This window comes from Tamandua tetradactyla, chromosome 14 (assembly GCF_023851605.1).
Source record: "Tamandua tetradactyla isolate mTamTet1 chromosome 14, mTamTet1.pri, whole genome shotgun sequence".
Taxonomy (NCBI): domain Eukaryota; kingdom Metazoa; phylum Chordata; class Mammalia; order Pilosa; family Myrmecophagidae; genus Tamandua; species Tamandua tetradactyla.
In genome coordinates, this window is record NC_135340.1 from 56,599,427 (window position 1) to 56,623,237 (window position 23,811).

Here is a 23,811-nt window from a genome sequence, read left to right on the forward strand (position 1 = left end):
CTTTGGTACCCTGCACTGGGCAGCCTCAATGTGTGCACGTTCTCCTCAGCCCACTCAGGCTCTGACTTTCTGTGCCTGGCTCCCACGTGTGTGGCCATCCTCCTCACTCTACTCTCGTGCCAGGCCTTTCCTCTGCGTGGGTGTCCTCTTCTCCCTGCTGAGGCTCTGGCTCCCCCATGCCAGGCCGCCTCTGTGTGAATGCCTTCCTCACCCCTCTCAGGCTTGCACACCCTGTTCTGGGTCACAAAGTTCCCCTCACTCTGACACGGTTGCCTACATTGTTCTGCTCTACTTAATGACTAAATTGTTCAGGAAAGGAAAAAGGAAGGGGCACTAAGAATTTTTAACATGAAAAGGTACTGAATTTTTACAAAGCTTTTCTACCAACACATGTTGGGATTTAATGAGAAAATAACTGTATACTTGCACTGAATGTCTCACCATCACTATAAACCCAAAGCATTTAAGGTGGTTAACATACACAGGAAGGCCAGGGACAGAGGATAATTTTCAAACACAGTATTGCTACTTTTTTCCCCTCCTCCTCCCCAAAACAAACAACCAACCCAAACAAAACAAAACAAAAAACGTTATTTGGGTAAAGAGCAACACAAAATCAAAATTGGCAGCTCACTGAATGCTGAAAACTCAGGAAATTGCTTCTGTAACTAAAACTGATTATAGTCACCATCCCTAAGATGTAGGCTATTTTTTTTCAATACATAGTTTAATTAAATCCATTCTTTAGTTTAAAAAAATTTTTTTAGTGATATGTCTTCAGAGACAAGTCAACATTGGTGTAACGTGTTCCTTGTCACACTTTATAATAGGTGGGTGTGGGTGTGGGTATATATGTGGACACCGATCTATATTCTGCTTCTGTGTGGTTGTCTGGGGTGTGCAGTATAAATGAGGATAAAGAGACAGGGAAAGTGCATTGTGTTACTCAAATAAAACACAGACTGGCCTCCTGGCACTGACAGACCCTGTTTCCATAATTTCTGGATGAGAAAGCCAAGGCATGTCAATAGTTAATCAGTTCTGGGGGAAAGTGAACACTTACAAATGCTGCAGAAAGAAATACTTTCTGGAAAGCACTTGATATCTACAGAATCTAAACATTGGTTATAGTTGAAAGTAGCAACAAGCTGGTGTGCTATTTGGGGTTGGGGCTGGTGGCATCCCAAGCCTCGGAGGTAAGTTTTTTCACAAGCCTCTTTCCCCAGATTGGCTTTGAATGTTGTATTTATCTTGCATTCCTGGAAGAGACCCAATTTGGTTGTGATATATATTATCACTTTTTATATATTGCTGTATTTGGATTTCTCATATTTGGTTGAGGATTGTTTCATCAAAGTTCAAGAGTGAAAATTGCCCATAGCCATCGTCTTCCTCCTTTACTATTTTTTAAAACTTTTTTATTGTATAATATAACATATATATAAAGCAAAGAAAGAAAAAAGCAATAGTTTTCAAAGCACTCTTCAACAAGTAGTTACAGTACAGATCCTCGAGTTTATCATGGGCTAATACAATCCTCTCAGATTTTTCTTTCTAGCTGCTCTAGAGTATCTCCTTTATTATTATTATTTTTTTATTAATTAAAAAGATTAACAAACAAAACATTTAGATATTCCATTCTACGTATACAATCAGTAATTCTTAATATCATCACATAGTTGCATATTCATCATTTCTTAGTACATTTGCATCAATTTAGAAAAAGAAATAAAAAGACAACAGAAAAAGAAATAAAATAATAGAGAAAAAAGAATATACATACCATACCCCTTACCCCTAGCTTTCATTTACCAGTATTTCAAACTGAATTTATTTTAACATTTGTTCCCCCTATTATTTATTTTTATTCCATATGTTCTACTCTTCTGTTGATATAGTAGCTAAAGGGAGCATCAGACATAAGGTTTTCACAGTCACAGAGTCTCATTGTGAAAGCTATATCATTGTTCAATCATCATCAAGAAACATGGCTACTGGAACACAGCTCTACATTTTCAGACAGTTCCCTCCAGCCTCTCCACTACATCTTGAACAACAAGGTGATATCTACTTAATGCGTAAGAATAACCTCCAGGATAACCTCTTGACTCTGTTTGGAATCTCTCAGCCATTGACACTTTGTCTCATTTTACATTTCCCCCTTTTGGTCGAGAAGTTTCTCTAAATCCCTCGATGTTAATTCTCAGCTCATTCTAGGGTTTTTCTCAGTCCCTTGATGCTGAGTCTCAGCTCATTCCAGGATCTCTGTCCCACGTTGCCAGGAAGGTCCACACCCCTGGGAATCATGTCCCACGCAGAGAGGGGGAGGGTGGTGAGACTGCTCGTCATGTTGGCTGGAGAGAAGGGCCACATCTGAGCAACAAAAGAGGCTCTCTTGGGGGTGACTCTTAGGCCTAAATTTTAAGTAGGCTTGACCTATCCTTTGTGGGGTTAAGTTTCATGTGAACAAACCCCAAGACTGGGGGCTCAGCCCATAGCTTTGGTTGTCCACACTGCTTGTGAGAATATCAAGAATTCGACTTGGGGAAGTTGAATTTCTCCCCACTCTCACCATTCCCCGAAGGGGGCTTGCAAATACTTTTCCAGTCACTGATCAAATCATTCTGGGATTCATCGGTCTCCTTTATTATTTAAAGAAACTTCTTTTTATTGTGGTAACATATATAATAACACAGTTTTCTATTTTAACCCTTTTCAAGTATATAATTCAATGGTATTAAATACATTCACTTTATTTTACTCCCATCATCACCATTATTTTTTTATTTCAGGAATTTATTTTATCTAATGTTATTATAATGCCACCAGCACTCATTATTGAAACTTTTTCATCACCCAGAACAGAAAGTCTGTATCCATTAAGCAATATCTCTCCCCACCCCACCCCCTCTTTTGGTAACCTGTAATCTATTTTCTGCATCTATAAATTTGCTTATTCTAGATATTTCATATAAGTGGACTCATACAATATTCATCCTTTGTGTTTGGTTTATTTCACTCAACATGATATTTTCAAGGTTCATCTGTGTTGTATCATGAATCAGAATGTCATTTTTTATGGATGATTAATATTCCATTGTATGTATATACCACGTTTTGTATATCCGTTCATCTCGTGATGGCCACTTACTTGGGTTGCTTCTACCTTTGGCAATTATGCATAATGCTTTTGTGAACTTTGGTGTATAGTACTCCTCCTTTTCCTCAGTCTCCTCTTCTACTTCTTTTTTTTTTTTTTTCTCTTTATCTTCTCCTCCATCTTCTCCCTGCTCCATTTCTCCATTCTCCGTTGTCGGGTTTAGGTATGTTTAGGCTATATTTTTTTTCCTAAAAGAGCTGTGAAATGCTCTTTTTTTTTCCTGAAATATTTTGTGTAATATTGGGGTTATTTCTTCTTTAAACATTTGGTGGAATTTGCCAAGAAAGCCTTTTCTACTGAGTCTGAAGTATTTTTTGTGAGGTTTACGATTATGAATTTAATTTCTTTCAGATATTCTCTTTTTTTTGTTGCGTTGGTTTTAGAAGTTTGTGTTTTTCTAAAAAAAATGCATTTCCTCTACATTTTTAATGTATTTGCATTAATTTTTTGTAACATTTTCTTATCTTTTTAGTAAATGTAAGATTTTAAAATTCCTAACATTTTGTCTTCTTTCCTTGTTCAGTGTGAGGATTTATTAATTTTATTTTTCTTTTCAAAGAATCAACCTTTGGTTTCTTGAATTCTCTCTATTGTTAGTTTTTTTCCTATCTACTAATTTCTGTTTATTTTTTTGGTTTGTTTTCGTCCTCCTACTTTCTTTGAGTCTAATTTGCTGATTTTTTTTTTCACCTTTGTAAGATGGATGCTTAAACTTTTATCTGTCCTTTTTTTCAAATATATTAAGGCTATAAATTTCTTGTCACAAATGTGAGCTGTACATGGCATTTGTGCACTTGTGTTACTTTTGCCTTAAAAACTACCCCACATTTTCAGGTGTTATTAAAATAGCTTTCTTTTGTATATTTTATCTTTTTCTGTTCTTTTACTTTCAATTCTGTATCCGTATGTTTTAGATAAGCATATCTAAACAAAAATAGCAAACATGTTATGAAAGCATTTACTTTGGTTTTGATTTGTTTCATGTATTGTCACAGTTTTGATCTCTTAATTGTAGCATATATTCTCTATACACTTAATGTAGTTACTAATTTTATTTGGATTTAAATATGTGCCTTGGGTTTTCCTGTTTGCTTTGCCTATTTTATGTTCCTTTTTCTCTACTTTTTTGTCTTTGGAGCTTTTTAAAAAATTATTCCATATCTCTGTGCGGTGCAGTGGAGGCTCAGTGGCAGAATTCTCACCTGCCATGCAGAGGCCCGGGTTTGATTCCCGGAGCCTGCGTGCCAAAACAAACAAACAAGCAAACTCATAAAAAGCTTTACATACCCCCCAAAAAATTTATTCCATTTCTCCTATTTACTTATTACTGTTGTTTTAGTGTTATTTTAATGGTCACTTTAGAGATTACAATATGAATCTTTGACTTATTGAGTCTAATATTAACTGGTATTTTTGGTTCTGGCAAGGAATGAAAAAACCTTGGGAGGCTTGAACTCTATTTGTCTCTTCTTGTCTGTCTTATATGCTATTTTTTAAATCTCCCACCTTCTAAATCTGGCTCAGCCTCAAGTATTTCTTTCTAGTCTGCAACTGACATATTCTCTTGGCTTTTTATTCATTGGAAATATATTTACTTCATCTTTATTCTTGAAGGATAATTTAACTGACTATAGAATTTTAAGTTGGTAGATATTTTCTTTCAGCAATTACTAATTATTCCCTTATCTTCTGCCTTCCATTGTTTCTGTTACAAAGCCATCTCTCAGTCTAATTGTTGCAATTTAATCTTTTTTTCTATGTTTCCTTTTTTTTTCCCCTTAAGATTCTATAAAATCTTTGCATTTTTTGTTTGCTTATCATGAAGGGCCTAAGGGTAGAGTTTTCTTTTTTTTTCCCCCATGTTTTACTTAATCTTTAATATATTTTAATTAAAAAAACAAGAACACATTAACAGTATATTTTAGTCTGAAATAGTCCCGCTGCTGAAATTTCAGGTGCTAGCTGTCATTCTGGCTTTAAAACCAAAATCTCAAATGTTTAATAAATAAAAATTGAAACTAGTTGCATTCTACTCCAAACCAGCTAGCCTAGCTGAAGGGAAGAAAGGGAGAAGGCCAGAGAAAGGAGGCAGCTAGATCTTGGACCTGTGGCTACAGGGTCAGCTGATAGAGAAGTAATCAAAAGAAAGACCATCTGAGCAGTCCCCAAAATAGTCCCTAGTTTTTGGCAGAGGTAGGGAAAGGGTCATATGTACCCTTCTACACTAAATCCTTTTGTGTTGGAAAGGAAAAAGTTAAAGGCAGCTCAGCTTTGGTTTGAAGGTGAACCTTGGTTCAACGTTGGCAGAATGAGGCCCACAGATGGGATAGTAAGGCATGACCCTGGCTTCCGAGATCTGGGAGTCAAAGGCAAATAGGTATGGCCAAATTCTAAAGTTTAAGAAATGTGAATTGTCACCCCTATCCCAGAGCTGAGGAGGGGGCTCAAAAGCAATAGGAAGGACAACTTGGAAGATAGAGAGGAATGTCCCCCCTCTAATAGAGGCTGAAACTTGTCTCCTCTATACCTGAGGAAAGAATAAGTTAAAAGTTGGTTTAAAGGCAACTAGGTGGCAAAGAAGCATGGAGGGAGGATACAAAGAACTCTCCCCTCATTCCTCCTTTCTCCTCGGAGCTTAAAGTGACCCTGTGGGAATGGGATAGTTTCTTGGCTTTATGCATCAGTCTGAGGAGCAGCAGAAACCAAGGTTCAGTCAGTCTTAGGATGGCTGTTATTGAGGAGGGGGTGCCCATTGGCTAGGGGCTGGCTCTTGGTGCCCACCCATGCTGCAGCCTCCTCCCTGTCCGAGCTCTTGATTTCTTCCCAGTCACTGCGCTCATCTTCTATCAGCTTTCCAGTTATGAAATTGTGGGCCATGCGCAAAATGAGGTAGGCCCAAAAGATGTGCAGTAGCTGCAGCATGCCCATCATGGAATTGAAGAAGTAATAGCCAAAGAAGGCAGGATAGAGCTCCAGTGGGTACACAAAGGTGCAATGCAGGTTCCAGAAGGGCAAGATGACAAGTCAAGTGATGATGAAGACAATGGCAAAGATGAAGATATTGTTGCAGGTGTTCTTCCATTCCATGTAGTTGAACATCTTGGCTGACTCTATCAAGTAGTCAGAAGAGTCGTGCAGAGCCATGATGAGAGTCCCTGCCCTAATGTAGTTGGCAAACCAGGAGAAGCTGATAAGGATGATGGTGCCACATGATGGATGACCTTTTCCTTGAAATCCTTTTGCTTGATGTCAGAAGCAATGCTGAAGAGCAGGGACCAGTAAAAGGAAAGTTCAATCATGCAGTACTAGTACTGGGAAGAGATGGTACTCTGTATGGCATACCCCTTCCAAACTTTCTTCATGTCGTAAAACTAGGGTATGTCCACAATGACAGCCATGCCTACGATGAAAGCAGTCAGGTAAAAATGAATCTCCAGCTGGCTTCTTGGAACTTCTTGAGGAGACTAGGCAGGTCCTGGTTGCGGTGATGGCAAAACCACTGCTCTCTACCTGGCGCCTGGAGAGCCTGCTCTACCAAGACAGAAGCTCCACCTCTACCTGCTTAAGCTGCTTGCCTCTGGTCAGGTAGAAGTGCTCCAGCATGGGGTTGGGGAGGCCCACAGCCAAGTTTTCTCCTTTACATTCAGGAGGGCAGCCAGTGGTGTAGCCATGTAAAGCTTAAAGAAGTATTGTATGGAGAGGATGAGCAAAGCCTTGGGCAGTGTGACGTAGAGGTCTGAGACCTTGGTATAGATGCCCCCATCCCGATCTTCTAGATTAGCCCAGGCTAAATTCACGGACAGCCACAGTTGTTCCATCAGAAATAGTGATACAAGGTCTCGAGCATCTTGTTGGTGACGTGGACAGGCGGGGCCGGGAGCAGAGCTCTGTGTCTCCTCAGTCCAGGCTGTGGGTCCCCCACCTGCATGGCCTGGCTCTCCTCGCGCCTCTCCTCCCCCTTCTGCCCACCGCCTCCCTCCCTCCCTCCTCCTGTGGAGCCCAGCCAAGCTTGGTCTGAGCTCAGCCCAGGAAAGAAAGGCCATTAGTGGTACTGGAGCTGGAGACCAGGTGGGGGCCTGTGCCTGGGGCAGGGTGGGGACCCCAAGGGTAGGATTTAAAAAATTTTTCCTGCAAGACTTCTTGAATCTGTTGTTATATATGTTTTATCAGTTTTGGATCGTTCTTGGCCATTACCTCTTCTAATACTGCTTTTATCCTATTCTCTCCTTTCCTTTTGGAACTGTAGTTAGAGATATGTTAGTCCCACTCCCTATGTGCTCTAGGACTATTATCCTCTCTTCTGTATTTTAAATCTTTTTTCTCTCTGTGCTTAATTTTGGTTGTTTCTGGCATATCTTCCTATTCACTAATTCTTTCTTCCACTGTATAAGCTGTTTAATTTATATATTGAGTTGTTATTTTTCACTTACACTATTTTTCATTTTTCAAATTCCCATTAGATTCTTTCATTATAGTTTCCATTTCCCTGTGAAATTTTGAAATTTTGTCTTTTAGCTCATTGTGAACTGAAAGCAGAATTATATTAAAGTCTGTCTGGAATCCCAGTTTCTGGGTCTTTCTTGGGTCTCTTTTCTTACCTATTATTTTTGCTGGTTTTCATTCATGTTTCCAGGTCTACTTATTTGTTTTGTTGATTATAATTGTGTGCCATCCAATATTTGCAAAATTGTTTATGGAAATAATTTGGATGTCTAAGAAAATCATATTTCCTTTACAGAAGATTTAGGGGTCTTATATTTATTTGTGCCATGTTCCCATGCATGCTGGTGATCCAGAATCACCTCAGTCCAATTTAGGAATTGAGAATGTTCAGTGCAATTCCTTTAAAGACTTATCTTCTTATAATTCCCTCTTATTCCTGTGTTTTTGTGTTTTGGGTTCCCAGCCCAAAAAGTGGGGTTCCCCCAGGACCCACTCTGTATGGCTGTGGACTACAGTCCTTGTCTCCCTAACCCTGAAAGATTGTCACCAGACTTGCTCTCACCTACTTCCCCTGCAGATTTGGAAAATTCCTCAAGGGAAAAGCAGACCCAGATGAGGAGGGCCTTATGTCTATGGACCTCTATCTTATCCCAGTTTATGGCCTGGAAAATTTTTTAGTATCTTATCCCTCTATTCCTTCAGGCAGATAACTTTTATATTTTGTTCAGCTGTTTCTAGTGGTCGTCAGTAGAAGGTTTGGGTCCATATTATCTAGTTTGCCACTACCAGACAGAAAGTCTTCATCCTTGGTTAAATTTTTTAAAATCTTATTATTATGGAGATTTTTGAACATACACCAAAGTAGTCGAGTATAATGAATCCCCATGTACACATTTTCCAGTCACAACAACAATTAACTCTTGACTGATCCTGTGCTATCCACAATCTCATCCACTCATCAATATCTTCTATTGTTTTGGGGCAAATTGCAGGTTTCACCTTGTTTCATCTGTAAGTATTTTATAGTATGTTACCCTAAAAGATAAGGAATGTTTTTTTTAAAGAACCATAAATCCATTATCCTAAATAATAAATTCCTTAATATAAAAAATTCGGTCAGCAAATTAATTTGTTTAGTTTTGGTGTAATTGTATTCAGCAATGAGCCAATGAAGATGTTTTGCTCCTGAATCGCTAACAGTTGTGAAGGCCATTTGTGACTTGATCATTAACCAGCCATAAAGATTAACTTTCATGACCTTAAGTTCCACTATACCTGGCTAAAGCTGCCTATTCTACAATGACAGAATTTAAGTTTTACCTCCTCCATGGAACCTGGCATGAGCATTCTGCTAATCTCCTTAGCATTTATTATCCCTTCATTTGGCCATGGTGTCTTGTATACTATAGAAGGATAGGTTCATGTATACTGGATATTTTGCATGCCACACTGAGTCTGCCATCTTGTGGGGTACATAGCAGCTACCTGCCTCAGGAATTTTGTGAGGAACAAATGAGGTAATATATGGGAACTTTGTGTAACTATATAGCAAAATTGTAATGAGTTATTATTTTAGCGTGCCACTATATGAATTCTAGACTATAATCTCTTAGAGGAAAGAGATCTGTGGTTCCCAGAGTCTGTCCTATTACCTGACAGTAAGCTTCCAATAAATACTTGTTGATTTAATTTATCTGAATGAATTTAGCAAAATTCCCTTGCCTATCAAATGATATGACGTGGGAAGGACAAAGTTAAAGACCTACAGGAAAAGGTTAAACTTTACCAAAATTTTTATTTAATTTCTTTTCTCCCTCCCTCCCCCTCACAAATCTGATAGGTTTATCTCAACATGTAGTTACCAACTATAAGCAAGTAATTCAACTCTTGGAGGAGGGAATAGCAAACAGGTAACAGGTTTGTTTGTACCTATCATTCTTTCAGTCTCATTTTTCTATCCTTTGCTCTCATTATTCCTCTTTGGAATGTATGATGTTACTTATAATTGTCTGTCTGCAGCTTTCCACATCCAAAAGCAGGAGCTCTTCTCAGAATGGTAGAGTACCCAGGGTGAGTGACTAAGGTTTAGTGCTATTCTCACTAGTAATGAAACCAGAATTTGTCTAGGCTATAATAAAATTAGGCAATAAATGCAGACAGTTGTGCTATAACCTTCTTCTTTTTTTTTTTTGAATGGGCAGGCACCGGGAATTGAACCTGGGTCGCCGGCATGGCAGGCAAGAAATCTGCCTACTGATCCACCATGGCCTGCCCTAACCTTTTTTTTAGGGGTGGGGGGAGTGTGTATGCATGGTCTGGGAATCAAACTCTGGTCTCCTGCATGGAAGGCGAGCATTCTACCACTGAACCACCTGCGCACCCCCTAACCTTCTTTTATAATACACAACTTCTGCTGTTTCTTTTTTTTTTTTAAATACATGGGCAGGCACCAGGAATCGAACCTGGGTCCTCTGGCATGGCAGGCAAGCGTTCTTGCCTGCTGAGCCACCGTGGCCCTGCTGTTTTGATCAAAGAAAAGATTCTTGCCTGTCCTCAGGCTTGGTAGAGATAAGGACTAATAAAGTGTATTAGTCATTTTTATTTTTTTTCATTTTTATTCTTTTTTTGCATCCTTGAGAAGTTTACCCAAAAAAGACTGTTTTGGATCTGCTGCTATGAATAACTGAAGGCTATGTAAATTGTGATAAACTCCATATTGTTAGTTACTAGAAATATCCAGCACATTATTAGTAAATTCCTGAAAAAAATTCCTTTTTATGAAAGAAAAATTTGGCATCTTCTATTAATCCTATTAATAGGTAGATCCAAAGTAATTAGATGTATTAGGGTTCTCTAGGAAACAGAACCAACAGGAGATATCTGTAGATATTATGATTTTTATAAAATTGTTTCTTCAACTGTGGAGATGCGTGAGTCCAAATTCTGTAAAGCAGGCTGCAAGTTGGCAACTCCAATGAAGGTTTTTAATAAATTCTCCAGGAGAAGCTGGCTGGCTGAAGGAGAGATGAAAATTCTCTCTTCTGACTCAAGTCATCACTTCTCCTTTTAAAGCCTTCAACTGATTGTATGAAGCATCTCTCTCATTGCTGAAGGCAGTCTTCTCAGTTGATTGCAGATGTAATCAATCATAAGTATATTCAACTTATTGATGATTTAGATCCAAGAAATGTCTTCATAATAGCAGTTAGACCAGGGCTTCCTTGACCAAACAACCGGGCACCATTACCTGGGCAAATTGACACATGAGCCTAACCTTCATACTGGACATGAAAAGAAAACTTTATACTTATTAGTCTATTCCTGGGCCTTTCAGGAAAATATCCCAGAAACACTTGCTTCTGGTCTATAGGGTACCCTGAGTAACTTGATCTTTAAAAGTGTTAGGCTTTACCTTTTCCTCTTTATACTTGAATCATGAGACTGCCCTTTAGATTTGACCCTTTTCTTCAATTCCCCAGCTTTTCTTATAACAGAAACCAGTGGAATGATTTTAAACGAAATGGTTGACTTAGATTGAGATAAAGGGAAGACTCTCTGGACTTTAAAGGATTATCACTGGAATGGGTTTACACTGTAATGAGAAACTGTGAATTCCATCTGATTTAAGAATGACATTGACATAATTCAAGATGTCGTTTCAGTGTTCTTTTTGGCACAAGATTATTATTCTTGTTTAATCACAATGTATCATTTCTGCCTTTGAGGCTTCTCCGGCAAGCTCTCTACTTCGACTTCATATTTAATGAATATGACTTAGGGACATTCTTCCAGATTAATGACACTGTAGTATTCCGTTTTTCACTCTGAGTTTTGCTTCTATCACTTAAAAAAAATGTTTTAAAGTGGTTTAGAATGAAGGTACACTCCCTTTTTTCCTCAGATATTAGCAGAAAGGGTGCTACTTTCTGCCCGCTTTGGACTGCTTTCCTAATTGGACTGGACTAAAAATGAGTCTTTTATCTTTTTCGTCTGTGACAGCACTAACATTTCTTGTGTTTCCATGGATCCTTAAGGATTCACCATGCATAAACAATCCTTGTCCTAACTGTCTTCCCTTATATATACAGAATCACAGCAGCCACCCATGTTCATGAAGCCAGCAGCAGATCTCATGCCATCTTCACTATCCACTACACACAGGTTGGTTAACCTTTATATTTGATGAGATTTGTTCCTCTCTTTGTCTCTTTTGACCACTTTCTTCATTTCTGTTTCCTTTCCTTTACTTGTACCTTTCCATTAACAAGTCCTCATTTGACCTAATACTATAGAGATGATCCACACACAATCAGTTAAGCTATACACCTAAAGGAGATAGAAGCATTTCATAAAGACTACCATAGGTTGACTTGTGTTCTTAATCTGCATTATTGTGGTTGTGAACCCATTATAATTAGCATCTCTTGAAGATATTATTTTTAATGTGCGCCAAGTGGATAATGTCAGATCTTAATCCAGATTATTTGAATCCTTAGTAAGCAGAAGAAATTCAGTAATTAAGAGAGAATGCCACAGGTAAGAGCAAGAAGCTGGAAGTCATGAACCTGGAAGAGAAATGAGAAGACAGCACGTGCATATCATGTGCCAGAAAAGCCCAGGACCCAAGGATTGCCAGCAGCCAACCCCAGAATATCGCAGTCTACAAGGAAAAACCATCACCTAGCTATTTGCCTCAATTTTGGTCTTCTCCTGGTCTCAAAACCCTGAGTTAATAAATTCCAGTTGTTTAAGCTAACCCTTTTTGTGGTATTTATCTTAGTAACTGGGAAACTAAGATAAAATCTAATCAAAATATCATCTATTTACATTTTATTTTTAACATTTCAAAGCACTTTCACATCTATGTGATTGGTATGGACATTTAAAATGAAAATCAAGATTGAAATGAAAATGAACATTAAACAGTAGGAAAGTCAATTCTATTATGATGGAGTATGGAGGTTGACAAATTCTACCCCCAACAAGCACCATCAAGCTGGACAAAACTGCCAGAACAACAATTTCTATGCTATGAAAATAGACCAAAAGCATATAACAAACTGAGATGCCTTTATTCCTAAAAACTACTAAATTTTGGGGAAGAGCTGGCCAAATATATGTTGCTTTTGCCTTGGGATGCTACTATTCCTACCCACATCCCAGCTCTGTTGGTGGTCTAGTTAGATCAGAAAAGAGAAGACTATGAAAACCAGCAGTGTTGCTGCTGCCACTACTAGAGAGTTTCACTTGATTTTGGAATATTGTCAGTTAAAGTAGTTATCTCAGTGGCAAGAGAACAGGATGGGCCAGTGAGTCCCCTAGTCTATTGCAAGCAAGACTCAGACTGGCAGACTAGCTATGAGAGTATGGGAGATGATAGTCCTGAGTTGACCAGAAGCTGTACACATATGCAGAGTCTGAATGGGCCTATGCTACCCACATGGTGCTGGCTGACAGAGCATGCGCATATGTGCAGAGGAGATGCAAGAGGGCCCTGTGGTGGGTGAATACTGGAGCAGAGTTAAAAATAAGTTGAACTTTTAATACATTCCCCAGCATACACGATAGATCTGTAAGCAAATGGCTTAAGGTGTTTTATCACAATTTCTGACTAATCTTTGTCTGAACACTAAGCTATATAGATGGGGGGGGGGGGTCCCTAGGAAGGCAGGTTTGAAATCATAAATAAGTAGAGGGAAAAACTAAATAGAGACATCCTTGGTTACATGTTGAAGTTGAGGCAGACGTCCCAGATTTAGTCCACCCAAGTTAAACAAAACAACCACCACTACCAACCTCAAGGGTAGGGGTGGGATGGGGAGTCAGAATCCAGATTTGTTAAAAAATATTATCTAAGGCAGGTAATAATGGTGGTGCAGTGGCAGAGTTCTCACCTGCCATGCTGGAGACCCGGGTTCGATTTCTGGTGCCTTCCCATGCCAAAAAAAAAAAAAAAAAAAAACCCAACAGAATACCTAAAATGTTCAGTATAGTATTCAACCAAAAGTTATTAGATATTCATACCATCCTCTCTCCAGCCCCCAAATAAGAAAGCAAGCAAGTATGATCCATGCTCAGGAACAAAAAAAGTCAGTAGAAAATGGCTCTATGTGCTCCAAATGTAGGATTTTGCATACAAGGACTTCAAAGTAGCTAATATTAAAATGTTCAAAGAACTTAAAGGCAATATGATGACAATGGCTCAATGAATAAGGAATTTCAGTAAAATGATAAAAATTACTTTCTAAAATAGAAATTTTGGAGTTGAAATGGACAATAACTGACATGAAAAGTTCTCAGCACTCCACAGCAGATTTGAAAGCTATTTAGTGAAAAATCACTAATTATATACAAGGGAACAATTATGTGATTGATGACTGACTTCTCATCAGAAAGAATGTACGCTGGAAGGCAGAGTGCTGAATGGAAATTAAACTGTCAACTAAAAATTCTATATGTAGTAAAACTAGATTTCAAAAATGAAGGTAAAATAAGAATATTTCCATATTAAAAAAAAGGAAGACTGAGAATTCTTTGATAACAGATCTACTTGATAAGAAAATTAAATGAAATCTTTTAGGTTGAAAGAAAATGACATCAGACTAGCTCAAATCCACATGAAGATGTGAAAAATGGTGGAGATAGTAAATATGTAAGTAACCATGAAAGACTATATGGATATACTCTTTCATATTTCTTTTCCTAATATTCTTAATAAAAGCATATAAAACAATAACTCTAACACTATATTGTTGGTTTTATAACAGACATGTATATGATAGTCACACAAAGGAATAGGGAAGAAAAGGAAATACATTGGAACAAATTATTTTATGAGAAATAATTTTGTATTATTTTGAAGTAAATCATGATTAGATACATATTGTGATCCCTAAAGCAACCACTAACAAAATAGCTAAAATATTTAGTCAAAAAATCAACAGAAAAGTTACAGTGGTACATTACAAATATTTATTTAACAGAACAGAAGGCAATGAAGGAAGAACTGAAGAACCCAAAGACATGAGACAAATAGAAAAGAAGTATAAAAGCAGCAGATGCAATCCCAAACACACTGATAATGACATTGTGTGAAGGGACTAAGGTACAAATTGTCAGACTGTACAAAAGCAAGACCCAGCTGTATGCTGCCTATAAGAAACACACCTTAGATTCAAAGACATAAAGAGTTTGAAAGTAAAAGATGAAAATGACATACTAGACAAATAGTAACCATAAGAGAGCCACAGTTCTACATTAATGTCAGGCAAAAATAAAATTAGATTATAAAGACAAATACTTACTGGAGACAAAGAAAAGGACATTTCATAATGATAAAGGGTCAATACATCAAGAAGATAATAACAATATAAAGGTAGGCACTCCCAACAATAGAGTCCCAAAAGACATAAATGAAAAACTGATAGAATTGAAAGGAGAACTAGATATTTCAACAATAGTAGGACATTAGTACTCTCACTTTAAAAAATTAATAGAACAACTAGACAGAAAACACTAAAGATATAGATTTGGGCAACATTATTAACCAACATGACCTGATATTTGTAGAACTGCAGCTAATCTCTGCAAAATACATATTATACTCGAGTGCATGTGGAATGTTCTTCACAATATACTGTATTCTGCATAAAGCTAGAGTAATCAACTCAGTGTGGCATTATTTTTAGACAAATTGATCAATGGAATGGATAGAGAGTAGAAAATACACACATGTAAAGGCAATTGATTTTTTTTAAGTAGAGAAGTTGTAGGTTTACAGAAAAATCATGCAAAAAATAGAGTCCCATATACCCTCCTCACACGTACAAGTTTTCCCTATTAACACTGTGTTACTGTGGTACCTTTGATACAATTTATATAACATTATTATTATTTTATTAACTGTAGTCCATAATTTACATTAGGATTCATTGTGTTGTACAATCCAACGCTGTTTTTTAAATAAATTTTTATTCTAGTAACATATACAACCTCAAATTTTCCCTTTTAACCACATTCAACTGTATAATTCAATGGTATTGATTGCATGACTCAGACAGCAGCCCAGCTGAGTGAGCTGTTCATTGCCTGTGAGCCCCTTGCCAGAGAAAAACGCAAGCCCCCACTTCTTGGCGTTAATTTAAAAACGAACAAAAAATATTCCCTTAGACACAGTGTCTTACTTTTCAAATCATGAAAGGTTTGAGAACATGTATCTGAATATATATGTACATATACACACACATGAAAAAGACACCTTTTAATTATCCATTCATTGGTTGATGCACACTGGATTGTTTCCATCTTATGGCAGTTGTGAATGATACTGCTTTGAACATCGGTGTGCAAATATGTGAATACTTCTTTCAATTCTTGTAGGTATGGGATTGCTGGGTCATATGGTAATTCAGTACTTAACTTTCTGAGGAACTGCTGAACTGTTTTCAGCAGCAGCTGTACCATTTTATATTCCCACCAACAATGAATGAGTGTTCCTATTTCTCCACATCTTTTCCAATACTTGTTATTTTCCATTAAAAAAAAATAGTTGCCAGGGTGGTGCAATGGTGGCTCAGTGGCAGAATTCTCACCTGTCATGCCAGAGACCCAGGTTCGATTTCCAGTGCCTGCCCAAAAAAAAAAAAAAAAAAAAACAGATAATAGGTGATATTAAAAAAAAAGTTGCTATTCTGGTTGGTGTGAAATGGTATCTCATTTTAGTTTTGATTTTCATTTTCCTAATGGCTAATGATGTTGAGCATATTTTCCTATATATAGGCAACTGATTTTTAACAAAGTGAAGAAAATGTAGTCTTTTCAACAATGTTGGCTGAACGATTGGATAGCCATATGCAAAAAAAAAAAAAAGAACTTTGACCCATGACTTGCACTATATAAAAAATTTAACTCATATTGGATCAGAGATCTAAATGTAAAACCTAAATCTATTAAAATTCTAAAAGATAACATTGGAGAACCTTGGCAACTTTGTATTAGGTAAAGTTTTTTTAGCTATGGCAGTAAAATCACTATTCATAAAAGAACAAATTGAAATTTGTAATTGATCAAAATTTAAAACTTCTCTTTGAAAGGCACTCTTAAAAGAATGAAAAGAAAAGCTAGTTGTATCCAGAATATATAAAGAACTTTATAAACTCAATAATAAGAAAACAGAACTAAAAAATATGGGCAAAAATTTTGGCTGATCCTTTGCTAAAGCAGATCTACAGATCACAATTAAGCATTTGAAAAGATGCTTAACATCATTAATTATTACAGAAATTCCATTAAAACAAAATGATACCATTATCCACCATTTACAATAGTTAAAATTTTAAAAACTGAGTCTATGTTGAGGATGTATAGGAGCTGAAATTCTCATACCCTGCTGGTAGAAATGCAAAAATGGTACATCAACTTTGGAAACAGTTTAGCAATTTCTTAAAAAGTTGAAAATACACACACCATATGATCCAGCCATTCCAGTCCTAGATATTTACCAAAAAGAAAAGAAGACATATGTCCATACAAATATGTGTACACAAGTAACCATACTAGGTTTATGTCTAATTGCTCACAATAGAAAACAACCCAAATTTCCATCAAGTGAATGGATAAGCAAACCATGATATACCAGTACAATGGAATATTACTCAGCAGTAAACTCAGATGAACTATGGACACATGTCTCAAAATGGATGAATCTCAATCATTCACGTTGAAAGTAGTCAGGCATTGTATTCTATTTATATGAAATAGCCTGAAAAATCAAAATTATGAAGATAGGAGGTTGATGAGTGGTTGCCTGGGTTGGGAGTGGGAATGGAGATTGACTGCAAACAGTCTTGAGGGAATCTTGGGGGGTGTTGGAAATGTCCTAAAAAACTGGATTTTGGTCATGAATGTTCAGTGTTAAAAATGTTTCAAAAAACCAAAAACATGGGGAGGAAAAAAGCAAAGAACAGAGCAAACAAGGAAAAGTAGTTTTGTTCTAAGCGGCTGGATGCCTCTGAATAGAACACACCGAGGAAGAGTGCCTGCCTCAACAAGTTGAATTTCCCTGACTTAGGTTATCAAGAGAGACAAGCCTCCAGTATAATGGGGCCACTCACCTGCTCTGGGTCTCTGATGATGAATTAGAGCACCCTGGAGAGAAGTTTAAGCATTTTCCTGGTAACTTTTATTTCCTAAAATTTCAGGAATTGTGCTCAGAGAGTTTCATGAGGATTTGCCATACTTCGTGTAAATCCTGCTAGTGGTTTTAATGAAGGAATGATCCATGGCTTACTGATTGTATCTGTCAGACATTGAGCGCCTACCTGTTCAGAATACATTAGAATATGGATTTCTTGAGTGAATTGGCTAAAATTCCAAAATAGTACCTTGGTTAGGAGGATGTCTAAAGGGAAAAAAGAAAACATTCCAAATGACATGCTTTAAATGTGTTTTCTCCCTTAGGCAATCTTGGAGAGCAACCTCCCCTCTGAAATCGCTAGCAAGATCACCCTTGTGGACCTAGCAGGCAGGTAATTAGGATCTCAAAGCCAGGGGACTTTGCACCCTTTACAGTGGCCTTGTTCTTACCCATTTTACGGGGAATGTGTTTATTCCAACCTTTTTCATATTTTATTCATCTTGAGAAAATGACCAAAGAAACAGATTCTTTAAATGCCAGGTTAAGAAGTTATTCGTTTCCAGGGATTGAAAGCTGCTCATTAGCATCACCTGGGGTGCGGTGCAGTGGTGGCTCGGTGGCAGAATTCTTGCCTGCCATGCCAGAGACCCAGGTTTGATTCCCACTGCCTGCCGATGCAAAAGAAAAAGAAAAAAAATATATGCCTGGGGACCCTTTATAACTCATAGTGCCTACCTACCCTGTACCCCAGATCAAATAAATCAGATTGTCTGTAGTGTCAGGGGAGTGCAGAATTCAGTAGTTTAAAAGCTTCCCAGGTGATTCCAATCATTTGAAGGTTGAAACCCACTGCTCTAAGTGAAGGTAACTGAATTAACATACTTTTAAAAAATTTTATATTGATCTTATGCAGCTCTTTATATTGCAAAAAAGCCTTTTTAAATATTTGGGGTGTGTGGCAATATTGCCTTCTAAGTAGTCAAAGGAAGTATGAATTGTAGCAACATATATATTCAGAAATAAAAAAGTCTTGGGTATAATGTCACAAAAAAGTATAGGAAGAAATAAGGCAAATTTTCTTATTTAAAAACGGCTAAATAACTAATAAAGTACAGCATTCCCTTAAGAATTAAGTGCAGTCTGGAAGAGTCCAAATAGCCAGGGAAGTTAATTTTTAATATTTCCCATTTATTTAAAAAATGTACTTAAAACAGTTGACATTTAATGGCACAGACCTCATAGGTCAATAATATGTGCATTTAAAACACTGGAGAGAAGTAAATATACCAAAAACCTTTGCTAATATCATTACTGTAAATGAGCGTTGCATTTAGCCTAAAGTGTTCTGGCACCCAAGTAAAGGCAGAAACGTAGTGAATTATTTTATTTTTATTGCCTAAGAAGTAGAAGCATGCTAGTTCATTATGAAATGGTAACATTATTCCTAGAACTGAATTCTAAAAGGAATTTATGATGTTTGTCTTTTATAACATGATATATAACATAATGGATGGTTTTTTTCAACTGCATTTTTAAGAATAGTTTCCTTGTTTGCTCTTGTTTTTGTTTTCATTTACTATGTTTTAGTGAAAGAGCAGATCCCAGTTACTGTAAAGACCGGATTACCGAAGGAGCCAATATCAACAAGTCCCTTGTTACTCTGGGAATTGTTATCTCCACTTTAGGTATTGTGCTGATAATCTGGATGATCACAGTGGGAGGGAGACTTTCGAAAATAACAGGTATATTTTCATTTAGTCAAAATGGGGTGGATTTAAAGGTTCTTTTTTATAAAGTTACCTTCTGGTTTGGGGCTTGAAAAATAGATATTTGCCTGTGGTTTTATAGCACAATATGACCATCATCCCAGCACTATTATTTCAGAATGAGGAAGAAAAAATTATGGACTCAAGCATTGCATGTAAGGAGTCCACTCCAAAGTATAATTCATGTTCAAATTTAAAACATTCTATTATTTGCAGGAAGATGAGGAAATTTGATACTTCAGTCTGTGCTCTCAAACCACTGTATTTGAATGTACTTGCTTAAAAATACCTTCTTTCTTCTTCTTCTTCTTTTTTTTTTTTGTCTTTTAAGCCCAGAACTCCCAAGTATTTAGCAGCTGCCAGAGCCTCAATAGCATAGCCAGTGATGGTGGTGAAAGTGAGATCCCTAACTCTCCTTCTGGGATCCGTTATGGAGGGGGGACCTCCCGAAGGCCGTCTTACATTCCCTACAGGGACTCTGTGTTGACCTGGCTGCTGAAGGACTGCCTTGGAGGCAACTCCAAAACCATCATGGTTGCCAGTGAGTAGAGTGAAGCTGATTCAATGTTGGGACTGGTATTTTGCCTCAGAAAAAAGGGCTGTAACTACTCAGAGTTCCTCATTTCATGAAGGGTCTCTTATACAAAATGTGCTATTGCAACAAGGCATGTGATTAAGGGGTGGATTGGAAGGGCTTGCCTTTTTTTTTTTTAACTTTCCGCTTCCATCTCAGCGGTGTCTCCTGCACATACTAGCTACAATGAGACCATGAGCACACTGAGATATGCATCCAATGCCAAAAACATCATCAACAAGCCGCGAGTGAATGAGGTGAGACACTCATCTAAAGTTCTGTGCATAACTTACACAAAGTTCTCTTTATTTTTACCTTCACTGATTTATTTCTTTTCATACTTTCTGCAACTTGCCAGATTTGTTCTCAGAATGTTAAGGGACTGAAATTCTTTTTTCCAGTGTTATACCCTTCTCACATATTTCTACAGACTTCACTCAGTAGCCTATTTTGCATAATTTATTTTAGCTGTTTCTCTGAAGTTCATTCCTTTTAATATCCTTGTTACACCATTGCTACTCTAAGAAAGGTTAATTAAAACTAGCCATGTACTGCTTTTATTTTGAATTTGTGTTGATTTGTGCCTGTGTTTTATGTTTTTCTATGCAAATTACAGTGACTTCTCTTTTTGGGACTAAAAGAGGGAATGTAAGGAAATCATTAGCTTCGAAAGCTGAATAAGAATGACAATATTCCAAATGTTCCTTATCTCCTTTGCAATTTCAGGGGAAAATTCCAGTGTAGAGATCACAAACAAGTGGCCAGATATACATAGCCCTTCTATGGACTATTTTTAATTTTTTGTTTTTGTCCAGAGTGATGCCCCCATAAATCCCAGAGTGATTTGAACAGTGAATAAAAAAGTATTTGCAAAGTCCCCTTAGGGAAATGGTGAGAAAGGGGGAAAATTCAACTTCTTCAAGTGGAGAATTCTTGATATTCTCACAAGCAGTAGGGACAACCAAAGCAATAGGCTGAGCCCCAGACTTGGGGTTTGTTCATATGAAACTTAACCCCGCAAAGGATAGACTAAGCCTACTTAAAATTAGGCCTAAGAGTCACCCCCAAGAGAACCTCTTTTGTTGCTTACATGTGGCCTCTCTCTCTCAGCCAACATGACAAGCAAACTTACCACCCTCCCCCTGTCTACATGGGACATGACTCCCAGGGGTGTGGACCTTCCTGGTAACATGGGACAGAAATCCTAGAATGAGCTGGGACTCAGTACCAAGGGATTGAGAAAACCTCTACCGAAACGGGGAAGAGTGAAATGAGACAAAATAAAGTGTCAATGACTGAGAGATTCCAAACAGAGTCGAGAGGTTATCCTGGAGGTTATTCTTATGCATTATATAGATACCACCTTTTTAGTTAAGGTATAATGGAGAGACTGAAGGAAAGTGCCTGAAAATGTAGAACTATGTTCCAGTAGCCATGTTTCTTGAAGATGGTTGTATAATGATATAGCTTTTGCAATGTAACTGTATGATTATGAAAACCTATTTGTGTCTGATGCTCGTTTTATCTACCTTATTGACAGACAAGTAGAACATATGGATTAAAAATAAATAAACAATAAGGGGAACAAATGTTAAAATAAATTTAGTAGATTGAAATGCTGGTGATCAATGAAAGGAAGGGGTAAGGGGTATAGTATGTATGAATTTTTTTGTTTTCTTTTTCTGAATTGATACAAATGTTCTAAGAAATGATCATGAATATACAACTATGTGATGATATTGTGAGTTACTGATTATATATGTAGAATGGAATGATCATATGGTAAGAATATTTGTGTTTGTATGTTGGTATGTTTAATAAAAAAAATTCAAAAAAATTTTTTATTGAGATATCTTCATGCACACGCAGTCTATCCAAAGTATATAATCAGTGGCTCACAATATCATCACATAGTTGTATGTTCATCACCATGATCATTTTTAGATCATTTTTATCACCCCAGAAAAAGAAATAAAAAAGAAAAACCCATACATCCCAGACTCCTTACCCCTCCCTCTCATTGACTACTAGTATTGCAGTCTACTCAAATTTTTTTACCCCTTCTCCTCCGCTATTACTTTTTTATTTTTTGTCCTTATTTTTTTACTCATCTGTCCATACCCTGGATAAATGAAGCATCACACACAAGGTTTTTACAATCACATGGTCACAGCTATATAGTTGTACACTTGTCTTCAAGAATCAAGGCTACTGGAATATAGTTAAGCAGTTTCAGGTACTTCCCTCTAGCCACTCCAATACACCATAAACTAAAAAGGGATATCTATATAATGCATAAGAATAACTGCCAGGATAACCTCTTGACTCTGTTTCAAATCTCTGAACCACTGAAATTTTATTTTGTCTTATTTCTCTCTTCTCTTTTTTGGTCAAGAAGGCTTTCTCAATCCCATGATTGAGAAATCCATCTCATCCCCAGGAGCCATGGCCCACATTACCAGGAAGATTTACACCCCTGGGAGTCATGTCCCATGTAGGGGGAGGGCAATGAGTTAACCTGCCAAATTGGCTTGAAAAGAGAGGCCACATCTGAGCAATAAAAGAGGTTCTCTGGGGGTAACTCTTAGACATAATTATAAATAGTCCTAGCTTCTCCTTTGCAAGAGTAAGTTTCTTCTTCCTTTGCAGAAGTAAGATCGAGGGCTCAGCCTATTGAATTGGTTGTCCCCACTGTTTGTGGGAATATTAGGAATTCTGATGGGGAAGTTGAGTATTTCCTCCTTTCTCCCCAGTCCTCAAAAAGGACTTTGTAAATACTTTTTTATTCTCTGCTCAAATAACTTTAGGATATAGCAGGGCATCACGCTAACCTGTATAAAGCAACAAGATCTCACACCCTATCCAAGATTCCATGTAATTATGGTGTTCGAATAAACTAACCATAGAAGTTAAATTAGATAATGCATCCCCCCAAATTTTGCACCAAATAAACATCTCTTCCTTTTGTCTCACACAGAAGTTGAAATTTTAAAATATGGACCATCTCATCCTTTCCCCTGTACTCTGATTTACTTTTGCCCTATCCAGATCAGCTTCATTCATATCTCGAGTTGAAGTCCGATCACTACTTTTTTTAAACTGTTTTTAGCAGTTGCTGTATGGGGTAATGCTGACTTTCATAGCTTCAGAGACGTAACTCTGAGTCTCAGGTGTCACACAAATACTCAGTTTTAGGGAAGACCAGATTATACACAAATAGCTCAGTATCTCAGAATTTAGAAATAATAGTTACAACCTAAATATATGTGACTTACAGTAGGCCCCAACATGATAAGCCATGCTTCGACTTCAGTTCTCTGAGTTTGTATGTTATATTTAGTCCTTATGAGTGAGGCATGATAATATTTGTCTTTTTGTGGACTATTTTTAAAAGGCACTGTAATTAGTTACAATACAGGAACCTTAACACCTACTAGTTATACCTGTCCTAGCATTTGGGTTACCTCCCTGACCTCCTACTCTAGGGCAGTGATTTTCAATTACCTGGAAGGTTTGTTAAAACACAGATTTCTGGGCTCCATCCCCAAGAGTTTCTGATTTAGTTGGTCTGGATGGGGCTGAGAGTTTGCATTTTCGACAAATTCTTAGGTGAAATTGATGCTGCAGCTCCTGGGATCACATTTTTATAACTATTGTTCTAGAAGTTACTCCAAAGGAATACTCGATTTCTTCTAAGCCAATGTCATAAAGAGTTCACAGCTAGGTGGGGGAA

General features: G+C 37.3%; 1 protein-coding gene and 1 pseudogene across 4 annotated transcripts in view; one reads left to right on the forward strand and one right to left on the reverse strand.

The window, feature by feature from the left end:
- Window positions 1-23,811, forward strand: part of STARD9 (StAR related lipid transfer domain containing 9) — a 205,243-nt gene that overhangs the window by 114,296 nt on the left and 67,136 nt on the right. For 2 of the 4 annotated variants that reach the window (XM_077127589.1, XM_077127590.1), the window contains exons 8-13: window positions 9,444-9,513; window positions 11,692-11,764; window positions 18,062-18,129; window positions 19,326-19,423; window positions 19,836-20,045; window positions 20,238-20,335. In XM_077127589.1, coding sequence (XP_076983704.1) covers window positions 9,444-9,513; window positions 11,692-11,764; window positions 18,062-18,129; window positions 19,326-19,423; window positions 19,836-20,045; window positions 20,238-20,335 — 617 coding nt within the window. Of the gene's footprint in view, window positions 1-9,443; window positions 9,514-11,691; window positions 11,765-18,061; window positions 18,130-19,325; window positions 19,424-19,835; window positions 20,046-20,237; window positions 20,336-22,030; window positions 22,645-23,811 lie in introns of those variants that run through there. The other 2 variants (XM_077127591.1, XM_077127592.1) reach the window with 2 other exon arrangements.
- LOC143655995 (ceramide synthase 2 pseudogene) lies at window positions 5,870-7,007 on the reverse strand (annotated as a pseudogene).